At 50.2% G+C, this 20,000-nt stretch overlaps 1 protein-coding gene across 1 annotated transcript in view; it reads left to right on the top strand.

The window, feature by feature from the left end:
* Window positions 1-20,000, top strand: part of itprid2 (ITPR interacting domain containing 2) — a 125,250-nt gene that overhangs the window by 91,846 nt on the left and 13,404 nt on the right. Inside the window, exons 16-19 of the mRNA XM_056288975.1 lie at window positions 899-981; window positions 5,630-5,873; window positions 6,123-7,174; window positions 7,643-7,705. Coding sequence (XP_056144950.1) covers window positions 899-981; window positions 5,630-5,873; window positions 6,123-7,174; window positions 7,643-7,705 — 1,442 coding nt within the window. The remainder of the gene's footprint in view (window positions 1-898; window positions 982-5,629; window positions 5,874-6,122; window positions 7,175-7,642; window positions 7,706-20,000) is intronic.

Raw genomic sequence — 20,000 nt, 5'->3', positions numbered from 1 at the left:
ACAGGTTAGGGGACAGGTTACTGGACAGGTTAGGGGACAGGTTACTGGACAGGGTGTGGGACAGGTTATTGAGCAGATTATGGGACAGGTTACTGGACAGGTTATGAGATAGGTTATGGGACAGGTTACTGGACAGGTTATGAGACAGGTTATGGGACAGGTAGGGTGTGGGACAGGTTACGGGACAGGTTACGGGACAGGTTACTGGCCAGGTTAGGGGACAGGTTACTGGACAGGTTACGGGACAGGTTATTGGACAGGTTACGAGACAAGTTAGGGGACAGGTTACTGGACAGGTTAGGTGACAGGTTACTGGACAGGTTACAGGACAGATTATTGGACAGGTTACTGGACAGGTTATTGGACAGGTTACTGGACAGGTTAGGGGACAGGTTACTGGCCAGGTTAGGGGACAGGTTACTGGACTGGTTAGGCGACAGGTTACTGGACATGTTATGGGACAGGTTACGAGACAGGTTAGGGGACAGGTTAATGGACAGGTTATTGGAGAGGTTACGGGACAAGTTACGGGGCAGGTTATTGGACAGGTTACTGGACAGGTTAGGGGACAGGTTACGGGACAGGTTACGAGACAGGTTATTGGACAGGTTAGGGGACAGGTTACTGGACAGGTTATGAGACAGGTTATGGGACAGGTAGGGTGTGGGACAGGTTACGGGACAGGTTATGAGACAGGTTATGGGACAGGTTATTGTGAAGGAGTGACTTTGTTCATATTGTTAAAAACATGTCGTCTGTTTTTTGGTCATCTTTTTGTTAATTAAAGACTTGTTTTGAAATTGAAAACAAACTGTCTCTGTCTCTCTCTGCCTGTCTCTCTGTCTCTGTCTGTCTTCCCGTCTCTCTCTCTGCCTGTCTCTCTCTCTCTGTCTCTCAGACCTGTTGAGATCTGCCAGTCAGCATTCAGACAGCAGTGGTTTTGCTGAGGAGCCGTTGACCGACTGCCCCAGCTATTTAAAGGTGTGTGTGTCTGTGTGTGTGTCTGTGTGTGTGTGTGTGTGTGTGTGTGTGTGTGTGTGTGCGTGTGTGTGTGTGTGTGTGTGTGTTGTGTGTGTGTGTGTCTACATGCAGACTGCACCTTACTTCTGACTGGATTATGATGGTTTAGTTAAAGTGGGACACAGCTTGAGCTGTGTGGAGGGAGGAGCAGCAGCAGCAGCAGCAGCAGCAGGAAACGGGGCTGCTGGGGGTTCCGCTGCTGTGTGGACGTGTTGGATCTGAACCCACACTCCATCACACAGTAGTGGCGAGACGGTGTACTACATACAGGGACAGCTCAGGTTGGACGGTTTGGAGACAAAGCAAGAGAGACAAGATGGAGATGGTGTGGACATGTGTGGAGGAGGAGAGATGCTGGGTATACTGGGAGAAGGATGCTGAATATGGAGCTGCCAGGGAAGAGGAGAAGAGGAAGGCCAAAGAGGAGGTTTATGGAGGTGGTGAGGGAGGACATGCAGGTGGCTGGTGTGACAGAGGAAGATGCAGAGGACAGGGAAGAGATGGAGACGGATGATCCGCTGTGGCGACCCCTAACGGGAGCAGCCAAAAGTGGTAGTAGTAGTAGTAGTAGTGGTGGCGGTGGTGGTGGTAGTAGTAGCAGTAGTAGTAATGGTAGTAGTGACATTAGTAGTAGCAGTAGTAGTAGTGGTGGTGGTGATGGTAGTAGTAGCAGTAGTAGTAGTGGTGGTGGTGATGGTAGTAGTAGCAGTAGTAGTAGTGGTGGTGGTGATGGTAGTAGTAGTAGTAGTAATAGCAGTAACAGTAGTAGTAGCAGTAGTAGCAGTAGTGGTGGCGGTGGTGGTGGTAGTAGTAGCAGTAGTAGTAATGGTAGTAGTGACATTAGTGGTAGCAGTAGTAGTAGTGGTGGTGGTGATGGTAGTAGTAGTAGTAGTGGTGGTGGCGGTGGTGGTGGTAGTAGTAGTGGTAGTAGTGGTGGTAGTAGTGGTATTAGTAGTAGTAATAGTAGTGGTGGTGGTGATGGTAGTAGTTACAGTAGTAGTAGTAGTAATAGCAGTAACAGTAGTAGTAGCAGTAGTAGTAGTAGTAGTGGTGGTGGTGATGGTAGTAGTAGCAGTAGTAGTAGTGGTGGTGGTGATGGTAGTAGTAGTAGTAGTAATAGCAGTAACAGTAGTAGTAGCAGTAGTAGCAGTAGTAGTGGTGGTGGTGATGGTAGTAGTAGCAGCAGCAGTAGTAGTAGTAATAATAGCAGTAACAGTAGTAGTAGTAGTAGTAGTAGTTACACAGACCTCCTCAGTCCTATTTACGGTGTGTTGTAGTCGGACTCATACACCCTGTTTACACTTGGTTTTAAAACACGTGGTGGGGGTCCGGGGTGGTGTAGTGGTCTAAGCATCGGCTTTGTGTCGATGCAGTTGCCCACTGGGGACCGGGGTTCGGGCCCCGGTCTCGTCTCGTCCCGACTATGGCCGGACTCGATGAAGCGGCCGTAATTGGCAGCTCTGTCTTGGGGAGGGGGCGGAGTCGGCTTGTGTTCGTCACATGACTGCGTCTCTGGGGGGGGGGGGGGAGCAGTGGTTCGGCCTGGAGGCGCCTCGCCACTTCTGTGACGAGGCGCCTCCTTCCAGACTGCCGGCCGGAGAGACGCAGTTGGCGAACGCGTGATGCAGTACGAGGGTGGGGGTTTGAACTAGAATAGGGAGCGATTGGCCACTAAACTGGGAGGAAAAGGGGAAAAATCACAAGTGGACGGACGGAGCGACACATGGCCGTTTACACCTGTGTCTACCATGCGTCTCCAAATGCGTCCTGCTGACCACTTGTGATCAGATTGCGTTACTCCGAAGAAGAAGAAGAAGAAGGTTTCGTCACTGTCTACGTCACTCCCGCTACAAGGTCAAAGGGCGTCAGTCAAGCGCCAGGTTTGCCGACTAGCCGTGAAAACAGTCGCTAATGTGTGAAGACGTTTGACGCACTAATACACACGTCCGGACTATCCAGCTGCTGGGACGGACAGGACTGGTTCTCCCGCCCAAATGGAGATGAGGCATCTCGTCTCACTTGTGCTCCACCCGCCTACACTCTCCTCTCTCGCCAGCTTGCGCTGTTACCAAAACAACCACCACATCCTGCACTGATGATGTAATTTCCTGTTATGTCCTTGTTGCGGACGGATCAGGACGCATTAGCCTTTACACTACGAAGGCTATGTGGTCAGATGTGTCCCAGACCACCTCGGCGAGTGGTCTGAGTAACCGGTTCACACTTGTATTTAGCGCCGTCCCCTTGTGAGCGCATTTTAAACCCCGGTGTAAACGGGATCAGTGTCTGTCTGCAGTTCTGGTTCTCTGCGTATTCTGAAGACTTGTGGGCGTCAACCTTTCGGGCAGTAGGTCTGTCAGTCAGCGTCCAGCACAGGCGATGTGAGGCGTGACGACAGACCCGGCAGGCGGACGTGAGGATTAGCCTACTAGCTAACTGTACACTGGAACAGCTGAGACCCCGAGCTGTCCCTCCACGTGCCCGATGTGCTGCACAAAACGCCACTACTTCCCAGTGCTGGGTTCAGCAGCCGAGCAGGCCGGTCCATGAGGGCGACCGCTGTCCGGGTCAGGTGGTTCTGATCTCCCCTGTGGAATGTGTAGGTAGTTAGTAGAACCATCCGCTAACACAAGACCTTGTTGTGGTCGTAGGGAGACAGACTGTGATGGGGGACAGATTCAGGTGTGACACCAGCCGTGCTTTGGAAACGCTGTGATCCTCAGACGCTTCACCTGCACACACACACGCACGCACACACTGCTGGTACATTGTGTTGTGGTATGACAACTATAGTCAGGAGAAATGCTCAACTTCCCCGGCGGTGTTTCGCCTGGCTGGCCAGCAGATGTCCCTGGCCTGGCCAGCAGGGCCGACAGATGTCCCTGGCCTGGCCAGCAGGGCCGGCAGATGTCCCTGGCCTGGCCAGCAGGGCCGACAGATGTCCCTGGCCTGGCCAGCAGGGCCGGCAGATGTCCCTGGCCTGGCCAGCAGGGCCGGCAGATGTCCCTGGCCTGGCCAGCAGGGCCGGCAGATGTCCCTGGCCTGGCCCTGCTGGCCAGCAGATGTCCCTGGCCTGGCCCTGCCGGCCGGCAGATGTCCCTGGCCTGGCCAGCAGGGCCGGCAGATGTCCCTGGCCTGGCCAGCAGGGCCGGCAGATGTCCCTGGCCTGGCCCTGCTGGCCAGCAGATGTCCCTGGCCTGGCCAGCAGGGCCGGCAGATGTCCCTGGCCTGGCCCTGCCGGCCAGCAGATGTCCCTGGCCTGGCCAGCAGGGCCGGCAGATGTCCCTGGCCTGGCCAGCAGGGCCGGCAGATGTCCCCGGCCTGGCCCTGCTGGCCAGCAGATGTCCCCGGCCTGGCCAGCAGGGCCGGCAGATGTCCCTGGCCTGGCCAGCAGGGCCGGCAGATGTCCCTGGCCTGGCCCTGCTGGCCAGCAGATGTCCCTGGCCTGGCCAGCAGGGCCAGCAGATGTCCCTGGCCTGGCCCTGCCGGCCAGCAGATGTCCCTGGCCTGGCCAGCAGGGCCAGCAGATGTCCCCGGCCTGGCCAGCAGGGCCGGCAGATGTCCCTGGCCTGGCCCTGCTGGCCAGCAGATGTCCCTGGCCTGGCCAGCAGGGCCGGCAGATGTCCCCGGCCTGGCCAGCAGGGCCGGCAGATGTCCCCGGCCTGGCCCTGCTGGCCGGCGTCTGGACGAAGCGCTGACGAACCGTCTGAGCGGGGTCACCGTGCGTTCACACCAAACACGAAGCGGCTTTCCCGCCATCATTTGTTTGTCTTCGCGTTACTCGCGAGCGTTTGGCCGCAGGGTCGAGGACGCGAACCCGCAGCGATCAGCTTGTCCTCCGTCTCCTGGCTCAACAGGACGTCGGTGACGTCAGGAGAATCTCAACGCTGATAGGCTTTCGCGACACAGCGTGACGCGAACTTCTCGCTCAAGTTGTTGAATATATTCGCGCGGCCCGGCGCGAGTACACGCGTCTGTTGGCGTCTTTGCGTTGACCTCATACGGAAGGTCGTCGCGCGACAGACTTGCTCGCCGTTTGGTGTGGCCGCACCGTAGCGCGTCCCTGACGGGGAGGTTTTCCGGATGGGCGTCTCGTCACACTGACGGCAAACAAGGGCCAAATCAGAACCCCGAGACAGAGTCCGGTCTGGGCCAGGAGCAGTGGCGCCCCCAAGGGGTGGCCACGGCCACCGTGGTACTATCCCTGGCCCCCCCCGCTGGCCCCCCCCCAGCCACAAGTGGCATATGCAGAATATGCTTCTGATTATGCAGAATAGGCTTCTTCTAGCTGACATCTTACATGAGGTGCTGTTCATGTGAATCCATAATGTGTGTGTTTCTTAACCCTCATGTTGACAGTTTTCAGCTAGCCTATAGTACAGTACACTACAACAGCAGCACAGAATTCCCCAAATTCAGTCAGGGCTTTTGGTTTTGGTGTGCCACCCCAAGATTTTCAGCGGCCCCATTTGGCCCCCCCGATGAAACATTTCTGGGGCCGCCACCGGCCAGGAGGCCTTCAGTTTGAGCAGTCTTCTTTATGTGTGTGCAGGTTAATTAAGGGGCTAATTTGGTGATTACGTTGATTGTTTGATTTTTGTCCAATCAGCTGCAGGAGAGTAGCGACAGCTGTGACAGTGAGACTACGGTCACGTCACGACTATCACATGACGTGGCCACACCCCTTGCCCTAGAACAGCCGGCATTTGATAGGCTGGTTGGCGCAGAGGAGGAGGAGCCTGATGGATGTTCTACAGAGACAGAGGAACACGATGGGAGTTCTGAAGAAGTCCTTCAATACTCAGTCCACCAGCTCCCAACTGAAGAACCAACCAGAACAGGAACTAGGAGGAGCCAGTCTGACCCAAACACACACACACACAACCAGTCTGATCCAAACACACACAGCCAGTCTGACCCAAACACACACACACACAACCAGTCTGATCCAAACACACACAACCAGTCCGATCCAAACATGCACACACACAACCTGTCTGATCCAAACACACACAGCCAGTCTGACCCAAACACACACACACACAACCCGTCTGACCCAAACATGCACTCACACAACCAGTCCGACCCAAACACACGCACAGGAATGGAGGGTTTGTGTGGTGTGTCAGACTCCTCTCTGGTCCAGCAGGTTCTGAAGCAGGCCTCCTCCTGCCATCAGGGTCTGGCAGTGCCCAGAGAGAGACGCCTTCCTCTGCAGAGGTCTTCCTCACTGCCATCCTCCTTCCTCTCTCCGACCCGCGTGGTCTCCTCTATGAGGATCCAGTTTGGGAGCGGGGGCATGGCAGCCTCCACCCCCCCAAAATACTCCTACCAATACGCCTACCAGGAGGAGGAGGAGGAGGGGGAGCAAACCAAGTGCATGTCTACTCTGGTCATAAAGCCTGCCTCCTCTCACACTAATGACCACTCATCTTGTCTCAACATGGACACTTTCACCCCCACAATCCCTAAACCCATTCCCCGCCACCTAATCCCATCCTCCTATTGTCTGCCAAGCCCCAGTCCTCCTCCTGATGGTTTTGGGAGGCTGTTAGGAGGTTATACTCGCTCCTGGAGCACCCAGAGTGTTCCTGATCTGTCCTCTGATCAGCAGCAGCCTGGCCACTTACATCAGAAGCAGAACACCAACCAGAACAACCATAGCTGGAGTCATTTAACTAATGCTAATGCTAATGCTATTGCTAGTCCCTTCCCTTGTCCGTGCCCAGCTCAGTATCCTGGCCCCTTCCAGTCATATCCCAGTGTCCCCAGTCTGCATCAGTGCCACCGGTACCCCTCCCATCCCTTTCCCCACCACAGTAGTCCAGGCATTCTGTATCAGCCTCCAGCTCCCACAATCCCTCAGCACAGCGGCCTCACCTTTCTCCATCAGCCTACAAGCACCACAATAGCCGATCAAAGCTACATCCATGCTCAGCTGCCTGTTGGTTCGTACAGTCACACCCCCTCCCCTGCCTCATCCTACCATAGTTACAGCCCCCACCACCCACCCGCATCTGCCCTGGGTCTGGGTCTTCAGCCGGGGCTGGCTCATAGTCCTGCACCAGGTGGCTTCCAGACCCCATCCAGCACTGAGATGCAGCTGAGGAGAGTCCTGCATGAGGTCCGGGGATTAGTCCAGAGCCTGGCCCAGGTCAGTCTGTGTTACACCAGCACCCCCTGCCTGCGTGTGGCCACACTGAACTTAATGGACGTGAAAGTGATTTTAAAGTGGGCTGCAGTCATTAAGTGTTTTTCTCAAATAACTTCAGTATCCATGTCACACATCCAGCACATGTCCAATTCAGGTGGGATAGGAGATGAACAAACTGATATGTATTGCTGGAGTTCATTTCTGCAGCAGAGCCGCTCACATGTGTTCCATTAAATGACAGATGGCCTTCATTCACATGATCAACTCATTGTTGATCATGTGAATGACATTTTCTGTATTTTAAGCTTCGCAGGCAGAGGGGCTACAGGTGATAATCAGCATAATGTTCAGCAAAAACCTGATGATGATGATGATGATGATGAAGATGTGGCATTTTCTAAAGAGCCGTGTTAGAGTGATTCTTTTCCCTTGTTGCCTCTTCTCGTCACATCTCTCCTCTTTTTCCAGAACTCAGCAGACACTCCTTCAGACATGCTGAGCGAACCCAGAGCAGCTCTGTCCATCAGCCAGGTACACCCCTCCATCATCACACCATCATCACACCCTCCTTCTTCCTCCTGTCTGATTCAGTTGTTCTGCTCTGATTCAGGGCAGCAGATTCACCTTCCTTCATTCAGTCCTCCATCACTGTCGAGATGAACAGAGGAGACAGATGTTGTAATAAAACATCTGTCTGTCTCTTGTTTTTCCTCCTTTTTCCCTCTTTTCCTTCTCTTTACCTCTATCCTTTTCCATTCTTGTCTTTGTCATCTCTCTCTCTCTCTGTCTGGGCTGCATGCTGGGACGTTGGGTGCGTCAGTGTGAGTGGGGGTGGTGAATGAGCTTGAGTGTTTTTTGGAATAGTTTACTGGTTCTCTACGTGGTGAGGTGAGAGGAGTTTACTTTTACTTCGTCGTTGGTTGTTGGAAAGTGACTGGAGTAGCTGGTGGGAGTTTGGTGGTGTGCAGTATGGCGCCCCTCCCCGGTGAGGGCTCGCCTCCCCTGTCTATCAGACACGGGATTAGAGTCTAGAGTCATGGCTGACTCTCTGTACACTGTGGAACAGGGTCTCCTGGCTGCAGGAGAACAGGTCGGCTATGAGAACATCACCTACGGCTCTGGGATGGACAAAGCCGTGGTGGCTTTTCTCCGAGAGGAGCGTTTAGTCCCCCTGCTGGTGGAGAGAGGCCTGGTGCTGGACCATCTGTTTGTAGCCGTCTCGCCATTGTTTGTGCTGTCGACACGTGTTACCGTGTCAGGCGTACCTCTGTTTATCCCGAATGAGCCCACTGAAAGAGAACTGAAAGTTTGCTAGTGGGTTCAGGGCAGTTCGTCTGGGTTGTGACCACGCTAGACTGCAGCATGTTACCTCCCTGCGGAGACAGGCCTTCGTGTATTTAAGTGGTTCTTCACAACATCTACGAGTGTCCTTTAGAGTCACATATGAAGACGGTTTGAAAGAGAACTGATTGGTTTTGGAAAGTTTGCTAGTGGGCTCAGGGCAGTTCGTCTGGGTTGTGACCATGCTAGACTGCAGCATGTTACCTCCCTGCGGAGACAGGTGGTCATGTGTTTAAGTGGTTCTTCACAGCGTCTACGAGTGTCCTTTAGAGTCACATATGAAGACGGTTTGAAAGAGAACTGATTGGTTTTGGAAAGTTTGCTAGTGGGCTCAGGGCAGTTCGTCTGGGTTGTGACCACGCTAGACTGCAGCATGTTACCTCCCTGCGGAGACAGGCCTTCGTGTATTTAAGTGGTTCTTCACAACATCTACGAGTGTCCTTTAGAGTCACATATGAAGACGGTTTGAAAGAGAACTGATTGGTTTTGGAAAGTTTGCTAGTGGGCTCAGGGCAGTTCGTCTGGGTTGTGACCACGCTCGACTGCAGCATGTTACCTCCCTGCGGAGACAGGCCTTCGTGTATTTAAGTGGTTCTTCACAACATCTACGAGTGTCCTTTAGAGTCACATATGAAGACGGTTTGAAAGAGAACTGATTGGTTTTGGAAAGTTTGCTAGTGGGCTCAGGGCAGTTCGTCTGGGTTGTGACCACGCTCGACTGCAGCATGTTACCTCCCTGCGGAGACAGGCCTTCGTGTATTTAAGTGGTTCTTCACAACATCTACGAGTGTCCTTTAGAGTCACATATGAAGACGGTTTGAAAGAGAACTGATTGGTTTTGGAAAGTTTGCTAGTGGGTTCAGGGCAGTTCGTCTGGGTTGTGACGACACTAGACTGCAACATGTTACCTCCCTGCGGAGACAGGCCTTCGTGTATTTAAGTGGTTCTTCACAGCGTCTACGAGTGTCCTTTAGAGTCACTCTGAGCTCTGGCAGCATGAAATGTTTTGAATGCGGCCATGTCGGCCACAAACGTTCGTCCTGTCCGCACAGGGAGCCCACAGCAGGCAGCAGTGCAGGTGAGCCGCCGCCTGGTATGGAGGGAATGAAACGAGTGAGCAGGACAACGATAATGACATCACGGTAAGCTGAGTGGTACTGAAGCACAGGTTATGATGCATGCAGAGACGGCGGACAGACAGAACCAGTGAGAGACAGTCACCCAGCTGAGGCTGAGAGTCAGGGCTCCGTGAAAACGCTAGAAATGAAGATGAGGACATGTTAGAGGAGGACAGCCCATCTCAGTTCGCTGACAGGATGATCAGCAGTCCTGTTCTTTAAAGGAGATGGATGATTTCCTGGATGAGACTCGTGGCAGACAGTGTGTGGAAGTAGCAGATGTCTTCTTCTCTGGTGTGGACAGGTTTGTTAACTTGTTATGAAGATGAGGAAAAATGGCTGGACATGAAGAGCTCAGTAAACACAAGAGGTTTTGTCTAAAGAAGATTCTCGCTAGACTTAGGAAAGAAAAGAGAGGAGGAAAGTTCCTTTAAATGTACAAAATTTAAAAATGGGTGAGACATAAAAGGGGTTTTCCTCTTGGAAAGGTTTCACTGTCTTCTTCTCTTCCCTTTCTTCCTTTTTCTCATGGAAAGTTTGCGGGTAGGAAGTTTGAATATAAATGAAGGACGGGCTGGAGACAAGCGAGGCATGGTAGCTGAGCTGAGTAGAGCTAAAATATAGATGTGCTCCTCTTACAGGAGACACAGCATAGCTCTGCAGACAACGAGGTAGATAGAGATGTAGAGATGGAGATAGATATGCAGATGGAAATATAGATATAGAGATAGATATACAGAGAGATACATATATACTAGATATAGAGATAGAGATATATAGATAGAGATACAGATACAGAGATAGATATACAGGTATATACAGTGCATCCTGAAAGTATTCACACCCCTTCACTTTCCCCACATGTTGTTATGTTACAGCCTTATTCCAAAATGGATTAAATTACTTTTTTTCCCCCTCATCAATCTACACACAATACCCCATAATGACAAAGTGAAAAAGGTTTTGTAGAAATTTTTACAAATGTATTAAAAATAAAGAACTGAAATATTGTATGTACATAAGTATTCACACCCTTTGCTATGACACTCAAAATGGAGCTCAGGTTCATCCTGTTTCCACTGATCATCCTTGAGATGTTTCTACATCTTGACTGGTGTCCACCTGTAGTAAAGTCAATGGATGGGACATGATTTGGAAAGGCACACACCTGTCTATATAAGGTCCCACTGTTGACATTTTGGAATAAGGCTGTAACATAACAACATGTGGGGAAAGTGAAGGGGTGGGAATACTTTCCGGATGTACTGTATAGAGATAGAGAGTTAGAGATTGAGATATATAGATATAGATAGATAGATAGATAGATAGATAGATAGATAGATAGATAGATAGATAGATAGATAGATAGATAGATAGATGTAGATATAGATATAGATGTAGATGTACATATAGATGCAGATGTAGATATAGATATAGGGGTAGATATAGATGTATAGATAGAGATAGATATACATATAGCGATATAGATATACATATAGATCTGTAGATATAAATATAAATAGCTATACGTATATAGATATAGCTATATAGATATAGATAGCTATAGAGATAGATAGATATAGATATAGCGATATAGATATAGAGATAGATATAGATATAGAGAGATAGAGACCGAGTGGGGAATGAGTTGGACAGGCCAGGTTTTTTGAGCCATGGTACCAACCTTAGTGCGGTGTAGCTGTTCTCTTCTTGCAGTGCCTCCTCTTAACACATATTTTGACATGTGAAGTGGAGCAGGGCAGAATCCAAGGAGTTCAGGCAACAATCTAAGAAATCCCTTTTGTGTTCATAAATGGTTATAATACTGGCACTGATCGTTTGCGGTTGTTAAGCAAAGTGAAAGACAAACTTAAAACATTTTAAGACATGGTGGAAGGTCAAAGTATGAAGCTAAACTGGTCGGGTATCCTGTTCGTAAGTTTGTATCCTGTACTGGAAGCCAGACAACTTTACTTTGTGATTTACCTTGGTCTTCCGGTCAAGATGGCGGAGGCAGCTGGTAGAGGTCCCGATGCATCGAGTAACTCTCGAATAAAACCAGAGATATACATGGCATGGTGGCATGGTGGCGCAGTGGTTAGCGCGGCCGCCTCTCAGCAAGAAGGTCCTGGGTTCAAGCCCCGGGGTAGTCCAACCTTAGTGGGTCGTCCCAGGTCGTCCTCTTTGTATGTTCTCCCCGTGTCTGCGTGGGTTTCCTCCGGGGCTCCGGTTTCCTCCCACAGTCCAAAGACATGTAGGTCAGGTGACTCAGCCGTACAAAATTGTCCCTAGGAATGAATGTGTGTGTGTGTGTGTGTGTGTGTGTTTGTGTGTGTGTGTGTTTGTGTGTGTGTGTGTGTGTGTTTCGGCCCTGTGATGGCCTGGCGGCCTGTCCAGGGTGTCTCCCTGCCTGCTGCCCAATGACTGCTGGAATAGGCTCCAGCATCCCCGCGACCCTGAGAGCAGGATAAGTGGTTCAGATGATGGATGGATGGACATACACGGTTGTTGATGGTAAAATTATTGTGGAAGAGGAACTGTTAAACTTCCTCATCGTCAAAATGAAAACTTTGAGCCAGGGCGACATTATTTTACTGTGAACTCTGAACCACTTCGGGTCGGAGTGGATTGAGAACTCCAAAAAAGCTCTTTTTGAACTCTGCCCAAACTCTACCCAGCACTTTGTATCACACAAAGGGTCACAAAAAGACACTAACAATGTTAAGAGTTGTTTAAAATTACTTACCGAGGCTGGTGAAAGCATCCCTTGCTTTGTGTCTCACCACCTAGATGAGCTTCCACCTGTGACCGTCAACAGCCTTGATGTTTCTTGCCTGCGTAGGAAAATGGAAAGTCTTAAGGCCGAACATTTCTACCATGAAACAAGCGATGTTGAAGCAGACAAATGTCTGTGAGGATCTCCATGCAGTAACAGCGAATATTAACCAATGCTTATGCATGACTGAGCAACCTGCTCTGGGCAGAGGGGCTACGCCCTGCAAGAAGGCCCTGAGCCAGGGTGTGGAGACTGTGGCGCAGGCGCCTGGAGCCTTGGGCCTGGAGCGGCCTGATTTAAGCAGAGAGGGTGTGCTCACTCATTACATGACATGACATTACAGTCATTTAGCCGATGCTTTTATCCAAAGCGACTTACAATAAGTGCATCATGTAACATAGGAGATCAGGAGAACTACTAGTCATCAGAGGTCATAACTGCATCTAAACAAGCATCTAAGGGCAAAACCAGTGCTAAAGTAAAAGCACAAGAAAGAGATTTTTTTTTAAATGAGTGAATACAATAAGTCTTGAAGAGCTGAGTTTTCAACCTGCGCTGAAAGATGGGCAGTGACTCCGCTGTCCTGACATCAGTGGGGAGTCATTCCACCACTGTGGGGCCAGGACAGAACAGAGCCGTGACCGGGTCGATCGGCAAGAGGGGCCTCTGAGCGATGGAGCAACCAGGCGTCCCGAGGCAGCAGAGCCAAGTGGTCGGGCGGGGGTGTAGGGCTTGACCATGGCCTGGAGATAGGAAGAAGCTGTTCCTTTCACTGCCCTGTAGGCTAGAACCAGAGTCTTAAACTGGATGAGAGCAGCTACTGGGAGCCACTGTCGGGACATGAGAAGGGGAGTTGTGTGGGAGAACTTAGGGCGGTTGAACACCAGACGAGCTGCAGCTTTCTGAACAAGCTCCAGAGGTCTGATGGCCGACGCCGGGGCGCCAGCAAGGAGGGTGTTGCCGTAGTCCAGCCGGGAGATGACCAGAGCCTGGGTGAGCACCTGTGCCGTCTCGTCAGTGAGGAATGGGCGAATCCTCCTGATGTTATAGAGGAGAACCGATGCAACGTTTGCAGCAAACGACAGTTGGTCGTCCAGGATCACACCCAGATTCCTCACAGTCCAAGGTGGCATCACCACGGTGTTGTCAATCGTGATGGCCAGGTCTCTCCCCAGGTCACTCCCCAGGTCAGCGAGGAGGCCCAGGGCCGTGGTATGACGCCGGCACTTGGAGCCCTGGACCTGGATGCAAGCACAGCGGAGGGAGGCTTGAGTGTTGAGCGGAGCAGTGATGCGGCGGTGTCACCTGTGTGGAGCCGTGTTGTAAAGGGGGGCTCCCGTCAAAAACATGACACTGGAAATGTTTTTATGCAGTCCAAAACCCGCCTGAATCCTCCCAGAGAGAAGACAAGCGGCATTGTTGGAACTTTGTTATGTACTGATTATAAGATAATTGCAAAAGGTCTTTCAAATAGACTCAAACAGTGTATGGATGCTGTTGTACATTATAGCCAGATGTACTGTGTTCCTGACCATATAATTAAGGATCATCTTTTTTTGATACAGGACATTATTAATATGTTTGAGCTCCAGTAGCTGGACATTGGCCTGCTTTCTATAGATCAGAGGTTCCCAAATGGTGTGCCGTGGGAAACCATACATTATTAATACAATATACAACTAAAAAGTTACTAATGAATTTCTAATTTTCTGTTAGTATGTTGTACACACCCGTTTCCCAGTGCAGAGACAAATTATCCACCTAAAAAATAATTTCTTTAAAAACCTTCTGTCAAAGGGAAGTTTTCGCCGTTTGTGCAGTAGATGTGGGAATTATTAGAGCGTGACACATCAATGGCCCTTATTGACAGCCAGTGTGAAGGAGGGTAACAACATGAGAATCCGTAAGGGGTAGAATGGATCGCTTTCTTGTGCGGAGTAAACCACCACTAACCACCAGTGCAGACCACGCACCACCTACAGAAAAGAGGAACAAAACCAGCAAAACCAATACTGTCAGTAGACAGTATCAGGACAGCTACTTGTGTTATGGCTTCAGCTGGACCGGGGATGTCGACAGCCCTCAGCCCGTGTGTCATCTGTTGGGACAAGTTGGCTAATGCTAAATGGTGCCAAGCAAGCTGAAGAGGCACTTGGAAACCAAACATCCCTTCCACATGGAGAGGGAGACTTGGCAAACTTCAAAAGAGCGCGGGAGCTGAACCAGAAGCAGCAAGACCGTTTGATGGATTGTGTGAAAGTGTCTGAGAAGGCAATGGAGGCAAGTTACGTGCTAGCGGAGCTTATTGCAAAGCAGAAGAAACCTACACAGTAGCAGAGACATTCATCCTCCCCACTTGCAAAAGAATTGCAGGTGTCATGCTAGGTCCTGATGCCGCAAATGCGGTATCAAAAGTGCCTTTGTCTGACAATACAATCAAAAGAAGACTCGACCACATGTCAGATGACACTGAGCAACAACTGACCTACTGCAGATGAGCGGTACATTTTCTCTACAAATAGACGAATCCACTGACATAAGTGGAGCTGCCCAACCTCTGGCAAATGTCAGGTATGTTGACAGTGACTCTGTTAAAGAGACGTTTCTCTTCTGCAAAGACATGGAAAGCCATACAACGGGAGGAGAACTGTTCAGGGAAACTGATAACTATCTAAAAGAGAAAAGTCTGACCTGTGATAGGTGCATCAGTCTTTGCACAGATGGTGTGGCATGCATGACTGGGAGGTTTAGAGGATTTATTGCCAAGGTGAAAGCACAAAACCCAAATATTGTGACAAACCAATATTTTGCATCGAGAAGCCTTAGTTGCCAAAACCATGCCCCTGGAGTTGGCTGAGGTGCTGGATCAGGCTGAACAGATGGTGAATTACATCAAATCAAGGATCCTCAAGTCTCACCTCTTCTCCAAACTGTGCTGAGATGGGAGCTGATCATCAACACCTTATCCTCCACACAGAGGTGCGTTGGCTGTCACGGGGGAAAGTCCTGTCCCGTCCGTCCTTATGAGCTTCAAGAAGAGCTCTTGGAGTTTTCAAATGAACAAACTGTCCCACATAAGGACAAGCTTGGATATTACCACATGGGCTCAGGAGCACTTGGGAAAACCATCGTCAGTTAACACAGTTGGTCGCTACATCTACAAGTGCAAGTTAAAACTCTACCGTGCAAAGCAAAAGCCATATATCAACACCACCCAGAAATGCCGCCGGCTTCTCTGGCCCGAGCTCATCTGAGATGGACTGATGCAAAGTGGACAAGTGTGCTGTGGTCTGATGAGTCCACATTTCACATTGTTTTTGGAAATCATGGACGTCGTGTCCTCCGGGCTAAAGAGGAAAAGGACCATCCAGATTGTTCTCAGTGCAAAGTTCAAAAGCCAGCATCTGTGATGGTATGAGGGTGTGTTAGTGCCCATGGCATCATGGGTAACTTGCACATCTGTGAAGGCACCATTAGTGCTGAAAGGTACATACAGGTTTTGGAGCAACATATGCTGCCATCCAAGCAACGTCTTTTTCAGGGACGTCCCTGCTTATTTCAGCAAGACAATGCCAAGCCACATTCTGCACGTGTTCCAACAGCGGGGCTTCGTAGTAAAAGAGTGCGGGTACTGGACTGGCCTGCCTGCAGTCCAGACCTGTCTCCCATTGAACATGTGTGGCGCATTATGAAGTGCAAAATATGACAACGGAGACCCCAGACTGTTGAGCAACTGAAGTCGTACATCAAGCAAGAATGGGAAAGAATTCCACCTACAAAGCTTCAGCAAGTAGTGTCCTCAGTTCCCAAACGCTTATTGGGTGTTGTTAAAAGGAAAGGTGGTGTAACACAGTGGTGAACATGCCCCTGTCCCAGCTTCTTTGGAACGTGTTACAGGCATCAAATTCAAAATGAGTGAATATTTGCAAAAAAACAATAAAGTTTATCAGTTTGAACATTAAACATCTTGTCTTTGTAGTGTATTCAATTGAATATAGGTCAAAACGGATTTGCTAATCATTGTATTCTGTTTTTATTTACGTTTTACACAATGTCCCAACTTCATTGGAATTGGGGTTTGTACAACTGTCCTGTGCTATATCAAAAACTGCATGGACACTGTTACCGTGGACAAGCAAATCCAGGTTTATCCCAACCAGAAGCTCTGGATGACAAAAGAGGTCCAGAGCCTGCTGAGGGACAGGGACACTGCTCTCAGGTCTGGTGATGGGGCACAATACAGTGCTGCCAGAGCCAACCTGAAAAGAGGCAACTTACAAAAATAAAATTGAGGACCACTTCAACAGCAACAACACAAGGCAGATGTGGCAGGGGGTTCAGCACATCACCAGCTACAAATCCAGCAACCTCACAGCTGCTGACGGTGATGCCTCACTGGCAGAGGAGCTTAACATCTTCTTTGCCCACTTCGAGGAGAAGCCATCGGAGGCAGCCACGTTCCATCCACCAGCCTACAGCAGCCTCATCCTCACGGTAGAGGAGCATGAGGTGAGGTGCACACTGAGGGTGGTGAACCCGAGGAAGGCTGCGGGTCCCAATGGTGTCCCTGGACGTGTGCTGAACGAACGTGCGGACCAACTGGCAGGGGTCTTCACCAAGCTCTTCAACCAGTCCCTATTCCAGTCCCTATTCCAGTCCACCATCCCACCCTGTTTGAATTCATCCACCATAGTCCCACTGCCAAAAAAGTCCACTGTCATCAGCCTGAACGACTACTAACCTGTGGCACTCACACTCGTCATAATGAAGTGCTCTGAGAAACTGGTTTGGACTCACATCATCTCAAGCCTCCCACCCACTTTCGACACACACCAGTTTGCCTACAGAGCAAATAGGGCCACAGAGGATGCTATAGCTACATCTCTCCACACCGCCCTGACCCACCTAGAGCAGCAGGGGAGCTACGCCAGGCTGCTCTTTGTGGACTTCAGCTCTGCATTCAACTCCGTCCTCCCCCACAGACTGGTGACCAAACTGACAGAACTGGGCCTTGCTTATTCCATCTGCCTCTGGATTAAGGACTTCCTGTCTGAGCACCCAAAGAGGGTCAGAGTAGGCCCCCACATCTCCTCAGCCCTCAGCCTCAGCACCGGCTCGCCACAGGGCTTTGTGCTGAGCCCCCTACTCTACATCCTGTACACACACGACTGCACCCCCACTCACTCCATCAACACCATCATCAAGTTTGCAGATGACACTACAGTGGTGGGGCTTATCTCTGGGGGGGGGGGTGTCTGCATACCAGGATGAGGTAGAGCAGCTGTCCTTGTGGTGCAGGGAAAATAACCTGATCCTCAACACCTCCAAGATAAAGGAGCTTATTATAGACTACAGGAGGAACAAAACAGACAATCATCCCCTGTTCATCGGTGGGGAGTGTGTGGAGAGTGTCTCGGATTTCCAGTTTCTGGGCATACACATAGAGGAGGGCCTGACCTGGAGCGTTAACACCATAGCGCTGGTTAAGAAGGCACAACAGAGACTCTACTTCCGGAGGATCCTCAGGAAGAACCACCTTACCACCTCACTGCTTGTGTCCTTCTACCGCTGCTCCATAGAGAGCATACTGACCTACTGCATCTGTGTCTGGTTTGCCAGTTGCACAGAAGCAGAGGGGAAAGCGCTCCAGAGGGTCATCACCACTGCTCAGAAGATTATCGGATGCCCATTCCCCTCCCTGGAAGACCTATACAGTTCCCGCTGCCTCAAAAAAGCCTATGGCATCATCAAGGACCCATCCCACCCAGGACACCATCTGTTTGAACTGCTGCCCTCGGGCAGACGTTATAGGACAATAAGAGCTTGGACAAACAGACGAAAGAACAGCTTCTATCCCCGAGCCATAACTGCACTAAATGCTGCTAAGTCTTGATTTCTGACTTTTTGTGCAATATGTTGGTGTCCAGTAGAATGTAGAAATCAATGGGTGTGCGTTTTATGTTTTTAATTCTTTTTATACTGATCTTTGCGCTGATAAGAGCTGCACTTTCAAATTTCGTTGTATTTGTACAATGACAAATAAAGTTCTATTCTATTCTATTCTAGATGGACTTGGATCCAGCCTCAGTTGTCCTATAGGGGCAGAGTCTTGATTGTTAACAACTTGATTGCCTCGAAGTTCTGGCACCAGTTTACAGTTGTAGAACCTCCGGACATGCTCATAAGAGAAGTACAGAAGACGCTGGTGAACATCTTCTGGGGAGGCTTTCACTGGACCAAATCTGCTGTATTGTTCCTACCAGTGCTAGAAGGAGGCCAGGGCCTAATTGGCCTCTGCAGTCGTATCACAGCTTTTCACCTTCAAACTGTGCAGCAACTTTTATACCATAACCAATGGCTTTGGAGTGAAACCACGTGTGTGTTGCTTTGTAGGGTTATGAACATGCACTAGGACAAGCACTTGCTCCTTCTTGACCTAGCTGGCATGGAATTCACTATGACACCTTTCTATCACTGTCCTCCGAGCTTGGGGAACAGTCTTAAGCACCAAAAGAGACTACTCCCATATCTATGGCAGTGTAGGGGAGGAACCACTGTGCTATAACCCTCTGATACACTGCAGAATGCTCAGCTCCGTAAGTGTACGGCGATCCCTCACAAGAGCTGGATTTACTAAGTTAGTGTGTCTCAGATCAGGAGGACAATGGAAGAAGGCTGACATTTTGAGCTGAGAGACTGGTTTTAAATCTCTTCATTTAATGGAGAGGTTGTTGGAGGAAGTGATCAGTGCACTTCCTGGCTTCTTCAGAGAGGCACTAGGAGCAGAGTGTGGAGAGGATCAGCCAGTTATGCGGCCTGTTTTTCCATCTTTGTCCATCCGTGCAGCAGTGGAGGAGCAGGAGGAAGTGAAGGGGGCCATTCTGTCCTTCAAAACACCAGAACTACAGGACTTTTCAAGTATATCACAGAAGGCCTTCTATGCAGTCACTGTAAAGGTTCTCAACAGAACATCACTAGCCAGTATACAGGAGTCGAGGTGGTTGAGTGTGTTGGCACCAGATTCATCTCCCAAAGGCAGCTGGAGGTCCCTGTACAAACCCCCCATAGAAAAACGCACTGCAGATCTACAGCAGAGTGTGGTACATGGATCTACAGTGGAGGGTGGTACATGGATCTGCAGTGCAGGGTGGTACATGGTTCTACAGTGGAGGGTGGTACATGGGGCTGTGGCTACAAACAGAGACATGGCACACTTTGATCCTAGGGCAGGAAGTCACTGTTCTTTCTGTAATGATGAAGAAACTCTACAGCACTTATGGCTCAGATGTCCCAGATTGAGCCCTCGCTTCTCTGTCCTGCAGCGGTGGCTCAGAGGTTTAGGAGAGGTTATGGAAGACAGCCTGTGTGTCTTTGGTCCGAAGTACACGGCAGCACAGTGCAGACGTGTCACCTTGGTTAATGTTCTGGTAGGTCAGGCAATAATTAGTGTTTGGCTTGGCAGAAGGAACAAAATGAAAGGCACAGGGTCCACAGATGCTGCACTCATGTTCAGGTGCTACACTCATGCTCAGATACTACACTCATGTTCAGGTGCTACACTCATGTTCAAGTGCTACACTCATGTTCAAGT

Source organism: Lampris incognitus, chromosome 11 (assembly GCF_029633865.1).
Source record: "Lampris incognitus isolate fLamInc1 chromosome 11, fLamInc1.hap2, whole genome shotgun sequence".
Lineage (NCBI taxonomy): Eukaryota > Metazoa > Chordata > Actinopteri > Lampriformes > Lampridae > Lampris > Lampris incognitus.
Note: the sequence above shows the minus strand (reverse complement) of the source record. Positions and strands in the feature narration are given on the sequence as shown.